The sequence below is a fragment of the Athene noctua genome, chromosome 14, assembly GCF_965140245.1.
Source record: "Athene noctua chromosome 14, bAthNoc1.hap1.1, whole genome shotgun sequence".
NCBI classification, from domain to species: domain Eukaryota; kingdom Metazoa; phylum Chordata; class Aves; order Strigiformes; family Strigidae; genus Athene; species Athene noctua.
This window is the reverse complement of record NC_134050.1, coordinates 3804760-3821109: the sequence shown is the minus strand read 5'-3', so window position 1 is coordinate 3821109 and position 16350 is coordinate 3804760. Positions and strand designations below refer to the sequence as shown.

Here is a 16350-nt window from a genome sequence, read left to right as displayed (position 1 = left end):
ACTGTTGACTTTTCTTGACGATGCAGCTGCACTTTAAGAGAGAAAGCTCAACCCATCATAGAACTCCATTGTGTACATTAGAGAAAAAAGCTTGGCAAGATACATTAAAGATTTTTGCTAAAGAGATACAAATATTTTGCAAGGTCAAAGGGCATTGAAGCAGGCTGTACTTACTTCCAAAGAAAAGTAGGCAGTATGACAAAGAAACAGTAATATTTTTTTATCTTCATTTTCACACTTCATCATCTAAGAAAGACTGTCTTTTTCAACCTGCTGAACTGATTTAAGCCACTCCAACTCTAAGTTAACTTTTACTTAAAAGTCACTCTATGACATCCTAATCTAAGAAGTTATCTGTGCTTATGGTTTCAGCGCAGTTCTACAGAAGGCCAGTACTGCTATTTATAAACTGGATTTTACTATTCTACAAAGTTCTTAGACAAATCTTATGGGTTGAAAGAAAAGGAATAATTTGGTAAGAAGACGAACAATTGAAGCAACTGCTTTATAGCACAATATGAAACTTGACACTGTTTTCTGCTGCCAGTATGATTCCCAAGTGAGATGGATAAATTGTGGTCAAGACCTGGACAGGTTAACTAGTGGTCATCAGTGCTGGTGGTACCTTTATATACAAAAAAAAAAAAAAAAAAGGATACTATTGGACAGGGCATTTGAAATTTAATACCAGACATGAAACAAGACATCTGTTGGACTCTCATTTGTTTCGCTTTGAATGGGCTTTAATTGAAAGCTCAGTGAAAAATGCAGGTTACATTCTTAGTGTTATCAATAGTTTGTAACAGCAACAACATCAGAACAGTGATGCATCTAATATTTATACACTTTCTAATTTTAGATGTCTAAGAGCAATACATTATCAGATATATATATACACACAATTTCAAGCAATTAAAAGTAAATAATAAACCCCTCCTCCCAAAACCCTGAAACAATATATTTCCTTACACTAATAATGTCTTTTTCACATATACTTGACAAAGAGTCTTTTTAAGTTACTTATCTTAAGAGTAATCTGTTAATGGAGATCCTGGACCAGCCCCATTAAAAGTTCAGTTTTAAGTTTATACAGCTTGCTAGCCACATAACCAGTGTGGCTTTACATTGTAAACAAATCCCAAATGTCTACAATGATTGGAATTACTTTTGTGTAAAGGAGACCTATGCATCTCATGATAGAATAAATTTAAACCAATACATTAAAAAAAAGAGAGAGAAAGGGAGAGGTTAATTGACAAAAGTTTTGGGGGATCAATTATGTGATTATTTAAAAAACAAGTTAACTTAATGGTAAGATTCTTATTTTCTGTACAGAGAGGCTCTGGTTCATCTAGTTTTAGCTGCTCTGGAATATGTCCTTTAAAAATAGGTTTGAATTGTGATACTCAAAAGCAGAGCTTCCAACTTTATAAGCTTGCCCTCTGGCAGTACAAGTACAAAGTTTACCAAAAGTATCTCGGGTGATTGTTCCATCTCACCTTGTGAGGAAAGCTGTACTAGCATTTGGAAACCTCAGCATATGCCCAGATGAAGTAAGTGTAAAGCTTACCTTCAACAGGGAGGAGTCCCCTACCCACTGCAGCACTTTAAAAGGTACAACAATTTGTACCTAGAAAAGTTCAAGTGAAAATAAAACCAGAAGACTGGAGACAGACGTGAAAGGTAAGCATAGTTTATAGCAATCTTGAAACTCTGGCAATCTTGCTTACTTTTTAACAAAATTACAAATAAAAATCTTTTGAATTTATTGAATTGTGTCAGTCCAAATGGAAGACAAAGCTGAGCAGAATCCTACGGTTTAGTTAACTTGTGTCAAATGGGATGCGAAGACAGCTGCAGCTTTCTGACAGAGGTGATCGAAGATGGCTGATAAAGTTTGCAGTAGCTCATAATGTCCCATCTGGTTTATTCACTTGTTTGAACTGTCTAAAGGGCCAACTGCAGTTTAGTCATGTTCCTCTGGTGCATGTTGTGATGACGAACTAATTCATCAGACCTGGCAAATTTTTTTTGACAGCTGGGCCACCGGCAACTGAAAGGCTTTTCACCTGTTAACAAAACACCCTGTTATTAACTGGGTATACAGCTTGCCTGAGACACTGCTATTTGTTTTCTTTCTGCAGGGTTGTGAGGAGCTAGGCAGAGCCCCTGTCAGAAGGAACGGCATCCCGGGCTGTCCTGAGAGGGTGTGGGATGCCCTCAACTCCTGCTCACATCAGCACTCAGTGCTTTCCTACATATCTCTCAGCTGATCTTTACCAACAGCCTTTTCAGATGACGTAGAACATTTTGAAGTGGTTCATTCCTGAAGACAAGCCCTTACTGAGCACCGTGTCCCCGTGTCTGTGCTACTCTCAGCTCTCCAATGAACTAGTTTAAAAGTCACTCTGGCATTCGTACAAGCTTCAGTCACACCTCAGACTGTGGTGGAGACATACTGTTAGTCACTGTGAAAACTGGGACTCTTTAGAGCTTGACCTCGAGTCAAGGAGAGTTTTTCCAGCTAGTTCAATGAGGTCTGGCTGAAGTTCTTTGAAACTGGTGAGTGTAAGTGAATATGGTAGAAGCAATAGAGTTCAGCATGAAGTCTGCAGAGCAGACTGAAAGTTTCCCACTAGTGTCTAAATAAAATAGATTCACATCTATGGGAGATGTTAAAGGCTTAAAATAGTCAGTATTTTTCTAACGTTTCCATGAGCATAATATTCACTAAAAATGACCCTAAGCAAAGCACATTCAATTTTAACAAGAAATGCAATCATCTTTTTACAGTTTAACCTGGTCTCTCGATTCTCTACAAAGTTTAAGTGGAATTTCAGGCCGTGTTTCTGATGCCGCAGGAATGCTGATGGAATGCTTTCATTAGCTCAGAGCAGAGCCGGGTGACTCATGTTTCTTTTAGAATTGCATTTTCTTTTTTTTTTCCCCAAAAATAAATGCAATATTTTAATGTAGGTTCAGCTCTGGGGCTGAGCTCTTCAGTGCTGTCTACACACCTCGTACTCTCCAACTCAAGACACACTGGGGTGGTAGGAGCTCACCCAGACATCTTCTCTTCTTTGCCCCACACTTTGTGCATTTCACAAACATCCAGAAAGGCAAAAGGGGATCTGGGATTGGCATAAATGCGAGTTCTGTTTGCAAAATCCCATGCAATATATTTAAGGGGAGGAGTGTGCGTTTAAAATCTACTTTATCCACTTAACACACATGCTGGCAAAAGCATCAACCAACTCACGTGAGTGCATAAAACAGTATGGGACAAAACTGATCTGGTCAGAGCCACTGATAAACATCACAGATTGTATAAAGTGGTCTTCTTTCATCTCAGCAGCGTTAGCAAAACCATCCTGTGAACTGATGTGAGTTATCCCTTACTGGCCAGTTTTTCACTGAACTACTACAGTTAAAGCAGCACAGTTTTGCTGTTCCACAAGCAATTGTGATGGGCCTCTCGCAACAGGGGGCAGCAATCTCTATTAGCTCCATGCTGGGCACAAATTACTTTGTACGGCTTCACTGTAGAGATATCAGAAATCACATTTCCATTGCTCAAAATGTAGATGGATGTATGGAGTTTTCCTTCAATTCATGTTTTTTGCTTTCTACAGCAAAGATTGCTGTCACAGTAAAATTGCTTGTGCAGACAGAACCCCCTGAATGTGTAGCTTAACAAATTTTTTGGATGGAATAAAATAGGGATTGGAATAAAATCCAACAAAATTAGGATGGAATTAGATGGAAGTCACCTGTGCTCTGCTTAATCAAGATGTAACATGGAGCAAGTTAACCTGAGCTAGGTGTTTTGTTGGAAAATTTACATGGTACAAGAACGAAAGAGGAATGAAGCTACAGGGCAAGATGGAGATGAAAAATCCCCACCCACCACTCATGCTCATTCCCTTCAGGAAATGTGTACTTCACAGTCAAAGGAGCATGACACATCCAAAACCGCCGACGGGAGCATCATCACAGCAGCACGCAGCTGGGCTGCTGAGCTCGCACAGAACCTGAGCCAGTGGCAGGCTGCAGGCCCACGCAAAGCTCTGGGCTATGGGGTTATCAGTGCTCAAGTGAGGCTGCTTCCAGCAACGAGTGCAGTGTGGGCTTGGGTCACATGGAGCGAGGAAGAACTAGAATGGGGAGATGACTTTCACTAGAAAAAAGAAAGCAAGTTCTTCACTGACGGAGGTAATTTGGGGTGAAAGATTACTGGAGTCATGAAAGTCTTGAGTTGGCAGATCAGTTAGCAATGAAATGTGATTGAGAATGTAGTTTATTCTGGCTTGCTACCATGTGACAACCACTTGCCTTTTTGTCTCTACCAGAACGTTACCTCTTGCTGATTGAGAAAGTATCTTTCTTCACGCAAATGCACACAGACCCAGGCCCTGCAACTCATCGTGAGACTATGGGGAGACCCCAGGAACCCAGCCATGCCCTTTACCATTTGCAGATTGCAAGGGTAGATATAGCCATTACTAGAAGCATTTATTTGGCCAGTGCCACAGAAAATGCCATTGCTCTCAGGTGAATCATTTCCTTTATTAAAACTTTTATTTTTGAAAGTCTTAAATATGTGTTTTTTATGATCCGGAAGAGAAAAAAGAATCCTTAGCAGGGAGAAAAAGATTTTCAGGGTCCTTGTCCATCTGTACAGAGACTGAATTTAAAAGATTAACACCAGTAAGAAAACACTGTGACATCTAATAACATGTCAAAGTGCTCAGCAAACAATTACTTGGTAGAAATACTGCATACATAGTGGAAGGGAACAGAAAGTGTCAGTTCATAGGAATAATTCTAAAACTTAAAACTAAAATATAGAGGTTGCTGCAGTTGATCCTTAATGATGTTTACATTTATGTGAGGGCAGAGTAGACCAAAATGGCCTCCAATTTTTTTCCCCTGCATTTATGTGAAATACTATGGTTTCTACAATAAAGGTCCCTGAATATTTGAGTAAGCTTTTACTTTAGTGTCTGTCAGTGTGGGTTTGCAAAAGGCACTCCTGTTATCTGCTAGAGAGATTACAGTACAAGCAGCAACAGCAAGAGCTTTGCCGTGCTATCCTGCATTAGGCTCAACTGACACTTAGGAGAAGCATGAGTAGGCATGAATACTTTAGATTACAGACCTTTGGCTGAAGCTAGAATTAAAATTTCTATCTTGTAGGGTTTTTTGAGTAAAAAGGCAGTAGATCAACTTGACATTTGTGGGCTGAGACCATGATGTTCATTTCGTAACAGCTGACAAATATATTTTGCCAAGCTGAAATTTCTTTAAACATGAAGGGAAAAAAGTGTACTTTCCAAAAATCACCTAAACCCCTTTGTGAAAAGCAACTGTGACACTTGGGGGATGTAGTCACACTGAAAAAAGCACACTCTGAAATTATTCCTGTCGTTTTGAATATTTAACTCCCAGGTAAGAGACTTTCTAATCATGTAAATTACAACAACATTGATTTAAACTTAAAAAATAATGAAATATAAATGTGAAGAAAAGTTTACGCACTTGTTTTACCTGTATGAGTCCTGGTATGAGTCTTCAGATGATCAGATCTGGAGAACTTTCTCTGACAGGTTTTACACTGGAAGGGCTTCACACCTGAAGAGACCAAACCAAAATCCATTCTTACATCCAAACACCTTTTGGAAGGGTGAATGAAATCAGCCGTTTCTGAATTTTCAAAAGCCTGGATTTTTTTGTACTAGTTACTGTAACTGCTCCTCCCAGCTTCATGCCTGCACATTACAGAAAGTCATTAATCAGCCTACCATCCCCTTGTAACCTCCTCTGCCAGAGTCTGGGTCTGAAGCATCCAAACAGCACCATCATCAGCAAACACCCACTTACACTGCTGGACTAAGAAGCATCTACAAACATTGCTAGTTCTGATCCTGTGGCTTGGCAGTACTGACATCATGTATGAGCAAATATCAGGTAAGAAGATTAGAGGTGCAGAGCTGTATCTTTATACACTCCCAATAGGCTTAACTTACTTTATACTTCTACTACTTTACACACTACACTAAGTCTTGGGGACTGCTTAACACAGGGATGTTCCAGCATGCAGTTGCTAGGAATGTATCATCCCAGTAGAGTACTTTTATCACCAGCTTTCTGAGACACTTCCTACATCTCAAAGTAACACTGTTTAAGTGGGATAAGAACATCTTTAGCAAGAAAAGTAGTAGGCAGAAATCTACCACAGAACAGTGGGTAAACCAATTGTCAGGCCACTCCCTGAGATACAGGAGACCCAAATGCAATTTCTTGCTGTGACTTCAGTCAGAGGAGTACCCTGAAGCCCCGTCTCGTGTTCCATGCAGAGTACCCTCATGGTGGAGTCACCACCACCTCCTCTGCTGTGACTGTGAGAAGGGCACCTGTCTCCCCCGTCAGTCTAATCTAGACCTTCAAGAACTCCTGAAATGGGCTGTCTTGACATTTCCAGAAAATGGTGTACGTACAAAAAACAACATGCTGGATTTGGACTGAACTTACAAGTCATTTTGGCTGTCTCAGAACATATCACTCAGTAAATGACTCAGACAGATCCACAAGTCTAGGGAGGACCCAGACCCGTTCACAACTGCTGCTGCCCTCCCCGCTGAATGTGAGCTGCTATACACTTCCAGGGCTATTTTTGCAATCCAACCAGCCAGATCTTTGACACTTCACTCCTTGCTGCTCCTGGAATCCTTTAGTTGGCACAATTCAAGAAAGGCTCAAATCTAAGCTGAAGTGGTTTGCTGAACTAGGATCTTAAGCATCATAGCTGGTGTGGCTTTTCCTTCTCTACTTCTGCTCTCCACAGATAAGTGCACAGTAATTCCACCAGCCTTTCAGGTTATGCACGTGCAGCATTCACCTATTAGCACTGCCACATGAACATCAGAATACCAACAGTAGCAGTTATCGGGTTACTTATTGGCAACTTTTTCTTGCAGAACTGTTTGGTTCTAAAAAAATCATATATTCCCTATATTGAGGATACAGTACAGAGCAAAGAGTTTAATTGAAAAAGCTGTTTTGAAAAGATGGTGGCAGGGTGAAAGGGTCACCTCTACAACCATAGTAGAGCTGAAACACCAATAACAAAACCCAGCTGCAGTCCTCTCCTAAAGCTAACTTTAAGAATTTGGCACTATGGGTATCGCGTATGAGCAGACACAACATCAGAAAAATAGAAGTTTAGAAGTAAACTTTTTGGATTGCAATTTACATATAAAGATGAACTCTAATGAGTAGAGATGTGTTGTCAACAAACCTGTGTGTCGTCTTTGGTGCCGTTTGAGTTGGTCTGAACGAGAAAATCTTCGTTCACAGTCCTTAAAATCACACTGATAAGGTTTTTCACCTGTAAAGGACAGTTTATCAGAAAATGTGGCTAAATGAGGGGACACAACTAGAATCAGGAGATGAAACGTGTTATACTAAAGGACTTAGACTTCTGACTGAAGTGCTACACCGGGACTCATTTTCTATAAAACCATACAACTGTGTTGGAATCAGTGGGGAAAGGCTGGCATAATTCTACTGCATCGGCACTGATACTGAATCTGCTCATTCTAAAAAAATACTTCATTAGGTTAAAGCTACAAAAAAAAAAATCAGATTGCATCTTCCCCAAAACACAAGTTATGTTTCTTCCACAAAGCACCATTAAACAGCATTTCTCATGTAGCTGCGCATCTCCCGCAGGCAAGCCCATGAATTATTGCAAAGCCTCGTGTGAATATAAACTCTTCCTCCACCTTCCATATGGTTCAGCAGAGATCTTCAGAATGGGTTTTCTCTGGGTTGGAAAGCAAGATTCTGACTTTTTGAAAAAATGAAATCCCCACAAGCCAGTGTCTCAAATGAACATGGTTTTCAACACAAAGGACTTCACCAACCACATAAACATGCAAAAGGAAATGCAGTAATTGAGGGAGGAGCTTGAGGAAAGAGGGAAGCACTGCTGGCACGTAGCATACCACAGAGGTGGTGAAATTTGGTCAGCACAAAAAAAATAATCCTTCTGCTGTTACAGGAGGAGCTGTATGATCTTTCAGATAGGATTTGCATCTAGTCTAAGGCCCCTTTGCATGACACTGGAACCCTGCAAGGGCCTCAGCTATAATGACATTCATACCTACCTAAAGTCTGTTTACAGTGCCATAGCCCCGCGCAGAGGCCTCAGCACAAGAAGTAATGAAACATCCCTCACTGCAAAGCCTGGGTTTTATCTGCAAGGTACACACCAGACCAGCTGGGACCTGCTTTGTCTACGGTGGAAAGCTGAGATGTAAAACAAAAGTCCGGTAGAAAGGACCTAAAGAAAAACATCAGCTGAAATGGGCAGTGGGTTTTATTTCTCTGGGTATATTTTTAAACATACCACTTTCATAAATTTTCATTGCAAGTGTCTGCGTTTCTGATTTCATTATGACGAGGAAATATATTCTGGTTGCACTGGTATCTCAGAATACCTGAACTATTTTAGTTTAAAGCAAAAGCCTTCTGATCTAGGTAACTCTGCATAAGTAGGACATTAAGGACAGCATTCCAAATTCATACCAATGTGGCTAAAATCAGAATTTCACAAAAGCAACTAAATCTGCAAGAACAAGCCAACTTCCTGTGACAGTCACCCAAAGGAGTTTACTGATTCTCAAACCTAGGTGTGGACAATTTCCATGTCTGCTGTGCTTAATTTATTAGCATAAGGGATTAAAGTTGCCACAGGTGTTTGAAATAGTTCTGTACACTTTGACCGCAAGGACTCCCTGGGGGGTGCCTGCTTTTCAGAAACCACTTACTTCCAAGGAATTCAGCCCTTTGGCAGATTTAAGAGGGGGAATGTCAGCAGAGCAGAATGCAGTGACAGGATGATTGTCTGCTAATTGCAATATAAACGCAGAAGATGGTTAAGGAGGTATTTGAATAAAACAGTATAGAGGGTCTGATGACATGCACATGAAAGTATTTCTTTAAATACTTTGAAATATAATCTTGATTAAATTAAGGACAAATTTAGCCAATGCATATATTAACGGAATCAATACAAGATGCTTACACAGAGATATGATGACACTGCTTAGAAAACAAGAAGCAGAGACACAATATTTGGACAGAAATCCTAATTTCCCTTTCCTTCTCTACATCTTCCATGTCAGCTAGTGCCAAGGAAAATGCCTGCCAAAGCCAACTGTCACATACCTGTTAACTCCCAGAGGTTTTGTCAGAACAGGAGAACAGAAATGTCCCAGATTAGAAAAAGTCTATTAGTACCTCATTAAACCACTGTACCCAGAGGGGTTAGAGCAGTGTCTAGTTTCCTCAGGCCTATTAAAGCCTCTCCAGTAAAAGGCTAAAGTCTCTTAATGTATGAAAAATATCTCAGAATGCTGTCACCTTCCCATGGGACCACGTACAATTTCAAAACAAAATAGGAGATGAAGATAAAGCTTCACCAGTCCTTCCACCTGTGACTCGGAGTCTTCCATGACTATTTACATTTCATTACTGAAAGAGGCACTTAAAAGAAAGGCTAAGCAGTGCATAAGGAAATAGTCAGGATGAGGGAGGATAGAGGAAACAGCAGTTCTTTAATATTTAGGAAAAATAAAGCTCAACAGTCACAGAACAAATATGAAACAGCCTTTGCATGTATTGCAATAAATGTTTCTAACAAAATAGACTTATTTGCTCAAAAATAGTTAAACTAGAGGAAGAAAGCACATTCTCTGGAGCAAATTCATTTGCCCAAATGCATGGGAAAATAGAAACTCCTGCTGCTGCAGCAGTTGCACAAAATATTCATAAGCATTGCATTTAATTAAGAAGTGCTACAAGAACAAAAGCCTGCTGCTAGCAAGAAAACATGGGGAGAGGAGACTGATTTTGAAACCAGAGACTGCAAATCTGAATGAGAATCTGGAGGCTTGTCTATACTCCCTTCACCAGTTTAAACCCTTTTTCTTGTATACCCACCTAATCAAACGAGCACAACCCCATAATCACAACTTTACCTCACTAATATTTTTCTATTCAATATGTTTCTTTATTTGGCAGGGACCCTTTATAGGTAAGGGTTCCTGTCACCTTCACACCAGAGTTGAGGTGTGAAGTGTCATGACTGTTTTGAAACTAGTCTTGTATTCTAAAGACATAAGTATTCTTACTTCATGCCATAGAAATGAAAGCCTGAAAGCAGTCCATGCTGGGTGAGGCCAAAGGTCCCCCCTGCCCATCAGCCTGCCATCACGCCTCACCAAAGGCTTGCAGGAGGGCAGAAGTTAGCAGGGGTGCAGCAGTACTTTCCCTGGACACTCCCTGGTATCCAGCAGTTCATGAGTTAGCAGCTTTCTGAGCCAAAGGTGGCTTTCTATTTCACACTCATTAATGGATTTTCTTTCCATTAATTTGTCCAGTTGTTTCCTGAACACATGCAGGCCTTCAGCTTGCACAGTATTCTGCAGAATGGTATTCCATGGCTTAAGTATGAAGGTTGGTATTTCAAAGCAACATTAATGACAGGTTGCTATCCTAGAAGTTACCACAGCAGGCTCTTAAGAGGAGAGCCTGTGTGGTTCCCAGCTCAGGCCCAGTCACACACATTTGACAATTTATCATCTCTGTATACAGAGAACATTGCTTTGTCTTTCAAAGTGTTGTAATGACAAACTGCACTCATGACTAGAAGGCATTTAGCAGCATGGTGGCACATGCCATAGTAAAAGGGTATTTGCTTTCGTCAAAGCATAAAAACCATTATTGTATGATTAGCATAAAAATAATTACTAGACTGCACTGCTCAAACCTCCTAAAGCCTCAGAAATTCACCACCAAGAGCTGAGTCCCCCACCACATACAGGACAACCTTCCTGATTTACAGATTCTCATCCTTCATGGTACAGACTGACACCTGCAGCTGGCCATATTTAGGCGGAAGAATATCCCTGGCAAACAGGCAGAGGATATTTCCTCTGCAAAGATGCTCAGCTTTCTGTTAGGATAAATCCAGTTTTTCCAACGTGTGGCACTGAACCCAAAGGGGCTCTGGCAAGAATGCTTATGTTTCCACAATAAATGAAATTTATGGAGGTCTAGACGTCAATTTGTTTCTGCAAAGAAGTCTCTGAAGTCTGCCACAGGATGACAACTCACATTAATTGCTGTACTCTTGAAAAGTTACAAGTATTTTTGCATTTCCTTTCAGAGGCCTATCTGCTGCAGCAAAATACACCAAGATAAGAAAAAGCTTTTTTGGCTGTACATGTTTCAATAAAGGCATTGCTAACAATGGATAAGCAGTCTTGGAGGGTACAAAACATCAACATATTTTCAACTAAGGCTATGTTGAAACATTGGTAAAAACTGATTACAGAATCCAATTTTGTGTTTCAGGGCACTGCTTGATTTTGCAATGCTGCAACCAGTGAAGAATGCAAGAACTGATGAGCCAGTCTTCTGTACTTGTCTATCATAGAAAGAAAAAAGATAATCAAGAGCCAACATTGTTCCACAAAGATACTATCTGCTGGTTTAGTACTAGATATATGTAACAGCTTGTTTTCAAATCGTGTTCAGAATTAAAAAATTCACCTACCACTACTCTAAGAAAGGTGGAAGAGCTTCAAGTCCATGAGTGAATCCAGAACCACCTTACAGGAGGACTAATAAAATTCTATGCTGGCTGTCGAGATGTGTATCAACCACAACCACATTATCCTGCACTCGAGCTGACAGCTGACAGCCTTCCTGACATTAGCCTGTCTTGTCAGGATCCTCCCCATCAAAACATTGAAGCAGAAGAGGAGACACATCCCTTCCTTTAGTAAGATTAGGTGTTTATATTTGCCAACTACTTTCTGTCTAATACGCTAATTCCACCAAGTCCAATTTCTGTACCTAGTAGAGAACTCTAGAGTGGGATTTTGGAGTTCATTGGGTTACGAACAGAAAGATGATCAGACAGCCTAAGAGACAGCAACACAGTTACCAACATAAACCATCAGCCCCACTCTAATCATACTGGCCCCTACCATATAAAACCAAGCAGGTGGAGAAAAGAAAGAGGATGCAAAGTGGGAACAGTAGCTACTGTAACTCTTATCAACAAGACACACACATTCTTCATAGCCATGATTGATTTGCCCTTGAAGAAAACTGGTTTCCAAATTTTGCTTTTGACAATCAGATTTTTTCACAAGCAGGAGACACAAACCAGGGTTAATGACATGAAGTTACAAAGGAAACTGGAAATGGATTTGCATCACAAAAGTCAGTTCAACTGCCCGGGACTCCTGAAGAGCTGGGACTGAAAAAGACCACTATAGCCACCAGGTCCAGACTCTCCACCGCACCAAGCAAACACGAAAATATGTTAACTCAGAAGTGTTCACAGACTGGCCACTCCAGATGCTCCCATACAGTATAGTTCACCAAGCACTCCCCAAAACTAGGGGAGCAGACAACAGGAGGAGACAAGAAACAAATTGCATCGTATTCTACGCCTCTGGAAAGCAGCTGGAAATTTGGCAAGTAAAATTTCCAGACAATAATCACAGGAAAAGGCTAGTACCCATCCAACAGGGTGAGGGCAAAAACCTGCCAGCCTGCTAAAGGGGAGAACTCCCTTCTGATCCTAAAGTTGAATGCATCAGCCAGGCAAGTTACGCAAGCAGTTCTCACACCAGCAGTGCACCATGCCTTACTTCCTCTCTTTAGCTCCAACTAACCTCGAAAGCTTACACGGTCTTATCAATGGCAATGTTTGTATCAGCAAAAACAAGCTTTGGGAGTCAGGTTGGCCTCTCGTGGAAAACAGCTTGCAAAGGCTTGAGAAATAAGTAAGTTTTGTTGTGGCAGAAAATCTGGGTCCACCACAGAAGAGATGTGTGTGGGGAAAAAAATGTTTTTCTTCTAGCCTGTCCCACTATCACATAAACTGAAGGAGAAGGAAGGGGCATGCATGACCTCAAAGACAATGGGAGGAGTCTCTCTAAGGATGCTAGACAGCCACAGTCCTATCCCCTAGGTCTTCTGGGGCTTTTGTAGCTCTGCATGCCTAGATTGTATGTGGTATAATGCTGGAAATCTCCAGTTGAGGAAAAAAAAAAAGATGGAAACTGAAGTCCTTGTGATGCATCCAGAAATAATATTGCAAAAGCCAAACAACCAAATGGAATAAAATACAGGACCAGAACAAACCAATTATGACTGTTAAAATACAGAGTAAATCACTTTAGGAATGAAATAAATAGTGATTATAAGAAAAATGCAGAACTGTTTAGGCATACTCAACAAAAATACCACAGTTAATCGACCCCGAAGATCTCAGATTTTTTTTTTTCTGTTTCCAATTTATTAACAGAAAATAGAATAGCATTTCTGTACACCTTCAGCTCTAAAGACTAAATTCTGGTTCCAATCTAAATTATCTTGAATGTGTAATCGGAACAACACTGAAGATGTCTATCTGAATATTTTGTGACTTGCCCATTCAAAAATTAAAAACACTTTTTAATGTTCATTTCTCACCATAAGTATTTTACACAATTAACTAATGTCACCACATGCTCTCCAAAAGGAAAAGTTTGCAACTCTTTTAAATGCAATGTTGGGCGATCTGCTATCACAGCAGTACTACTGACTGTCTTCCGGTTTCATCCCTTTGACCTTCTGTCATGTTATGGTTACCTAAGCATTCCTATTTACAGATTTTATCCACTGATTTCTAGGTTAGCACAGAAAGAACTGTCTAAAATAAAAATAGGGTAAGGCAATCAAAAGCAGTTCACAAGGAGCTTCTCTAAAGGTATATCATAATTATACATTTCCAATGGTATAAATCTCCCAACAGGGAAAATAATTCTATTTACTCTTTGGTGAGGTGCAGCAGGGCATTTGATTTCCACACTTTGAGATGTACCATACATTGTCTGGACTCAAAGAGAGTCCAGATCCGAGCCTACAAATGACTGGCTTCGGGCTCAATTCTTCTCAGAAAAATTCCAGAGCAGGGAAGCTCATTTGCTAATCCCTGGCTCCTCCCCCAACTAGAAAAGGCTTACACAGGAGGACAAGAGGATGCTAAACATCTAGGCTCCTCTTGCAGAAGAAACTTCTTAATCGTGAACAACAGCAAAGATTTGGAGCAAGCTTTGATGCTCCCGAATGGGGAGGGGGCGGGACAGTGAGAGGAGTCCCAGCCCTGAAGGGCGCACGGTAACAGGCAGGGGGAGGGAGGTGATCTACTCGCTGTCAGCGCTGCGCGGTGGTTTTCTTCACTAGAGTCAGAGAATCTTCTGCACCCAAAAGAGGGATTTCCCAGATGACAGAGCACATCCATACTTGTCTGACAGATTGTCACTGCCCCTGACCTGGCAGATCATTTCTTGCACCTTATGCTATTTTAAAGTCGCCCTACCCACTTTGCTGTCCAGTGCTGTAAGGTGATTTATACCAATCCATGCTGACACTTACCAGTGTGCTTTCTGCTGTGCATCTGTAAATGGGACAACTTAAAGTATCTCTTGTTACAGCCCGGGTACGCACACATGAAGGGACGTTTTTCGTTTGTCTCACTTGTCGATCGGACAATAGCTGGAGCTACTCCTGGCACCCGCCGGACATCCTACAATGACAGAGACTTGCTAATGCAACGTGTATGTTCTCAAGCTTTTACTTAACATACTCGAAGACAATCAGAGGCACTTCTCCAGGACAAAGAGATACTTAAATATATTATACTGCAAACAGACAATTTTATTTTATTCTACATTAACAAAGTACAACCTTAGTATACCTTCACTCGTTCTTTGCAGAGTACTAAAATTATTTGAAAGTGAAATACAGTGAATTCTACTTACTAAATTCTCTCACCAATATTTATATGCAAGATTCAATGGCCCAGATTCTGACCTCATGTATAATCACACGATCCTGGAAGAACAGTCACTGGCATGTGAAATAGCTTTAGGCTTATACCAGTACAAGAGATAGGAGCACAAGCCAGACTAGCATTCTGCTCCTTATTTTAAATATTCATATGAAGTTAAAGGTCAGGGAAGTGAATGTATTGGGTTAATACAAACGGGTAAAAAACCAAAACAATAAAGACTGTGTAGGTGGAGCTGGTGAATAGTTCAGCCTTAATACATTTTGGCCACTGTCACAATGTTCCATCAAAGATGATCATCTTCTTCTGGGATAATGAACTTCCTTAAACAACGTCAACTGCTTGCTTACATTCACTCAACAAAAGCTGGCTCATGAGCCTATTTCTCAGAGCTTGCTACTGAATAATGACTTGTGAAACTATACAGAAAAGGAAAAGGAGAAAAGATGCTATTGAAAAACACTGATGCATGTTGACAACACAAAGCAACACAGAAGAGACAGATATTATGTAATGACTTTGCCGTCAGTTTTAAGAAGATATATATTTCACAGCGGTATTTATTGATTATGTGACTACTTCAGGAAGGGAGGAAATTAACTCCCATGAATGGTAAGTTCCTTCCAGATATTCACTAATTACTTAGTTGTTAAGAAACCATCGCTTATTATATTTTGTTTTAAGGAAATATGTTTGAATTAGCAAAGTTTCAGAAATCCGTAAAAGCAAAATGTCATCTAACACTTTCTTATATATAGTTATCAGACATTGTAACCACAGAAGCTTCACACAGCCAAAGGGACTGGAGCTAGAAGTTAGAAACTGGATCATATATTTTGGACCATCCTGAGAAGCAGGTAAGGAATATTGCCTCACAGATACACTTTAGAAGAAGAAATAAACAATTTTAAATTTTGAAAGAAATCTTACATTATAGTTCAATGGCTTCAGTGAAGACAGGCTACTTATGTCAAGCATTTCTTGAGAGCAGGGAAACCACAGATCAATTTATAAAATTATAATTTAGAAATACCAGTGAAGTAGTAAATGAACATTATAAACAGGCAACAGTTTTACTTCCCTACAAAGAATGCCCTGCTATACTCACTTGTATGCCTCTAAAAACTCCGTGAGTGTGTATTCTGTACTGGGCCCCACAGCTGTATAACATGGGAGCACTGTGGTTCTCATTTTCATATCCTGCTGTATGGCTGTAAATAAAGAGGGGAATAATGGAAAATGAAATATTTTTCAGTACTCAGCTCCACGTGAGAGGTTTCATTTCTTAAGTCGGTGATAACATATGCAGAGTTCACTTTTACAGCAAGGATATCCCAAGTTCAAATGAAATTCTCCAAAGGAAGCCTGCTCTGCCTCTGTATGGATCCGCTCCCTGGGCACAGGGCACCGACTCCATACATACAGCTATTAGT

General features: G+C 40.3%; 1 protein-coding gene across 12 annotated transcripts in view; it reads right to left on the bottom strand.

The window, feature by feature from the left end:
- Positions 1 to 566: 566 nt before the first annotated feature.
- The window catches only part of WT1 (WT1 transcription factor), a 36115-nt gene continuing 20331 nt past the window's right edge, over positions 567 to 16350 (bottom strand). For 4 of the 12 annotated variants that reach the window (XM_074917900.1, XM_074917898.1, XM_074917905.1 and 1 more), the window contains 5 exons: positions 16026 to 16128; positions 14503 to 14653; positions 7298 to 7387; positions 5539 to 5631; positions 738 to 2069 (listed from right to left, as the gene is read on the bottom strand). In XM_074917900.1, the coding sequence (XP_074774001.1) occupies positions 1948 to 2069; positions 5539 to 5631; positions 7298 to 7387; positions 14503 to 14653; positions 16026 to 16128 (559 nt within the window). In that variant the 3' untranslated portion in view covers positions 738 to 1947. Of the gene's footprint in view, positions 626 to 737; positions 2070 to 5538; positions 5632 to 7297; positions 7388 to 14502; positions 14654 to 16025; positions 16129 to 16350 lie in introns of those variants that run through there. The other 8 variants (XM_074917901.1, XM_074917899.1, XM_074917906.1 and 5 more) reach the window with 5 other exon arrangements.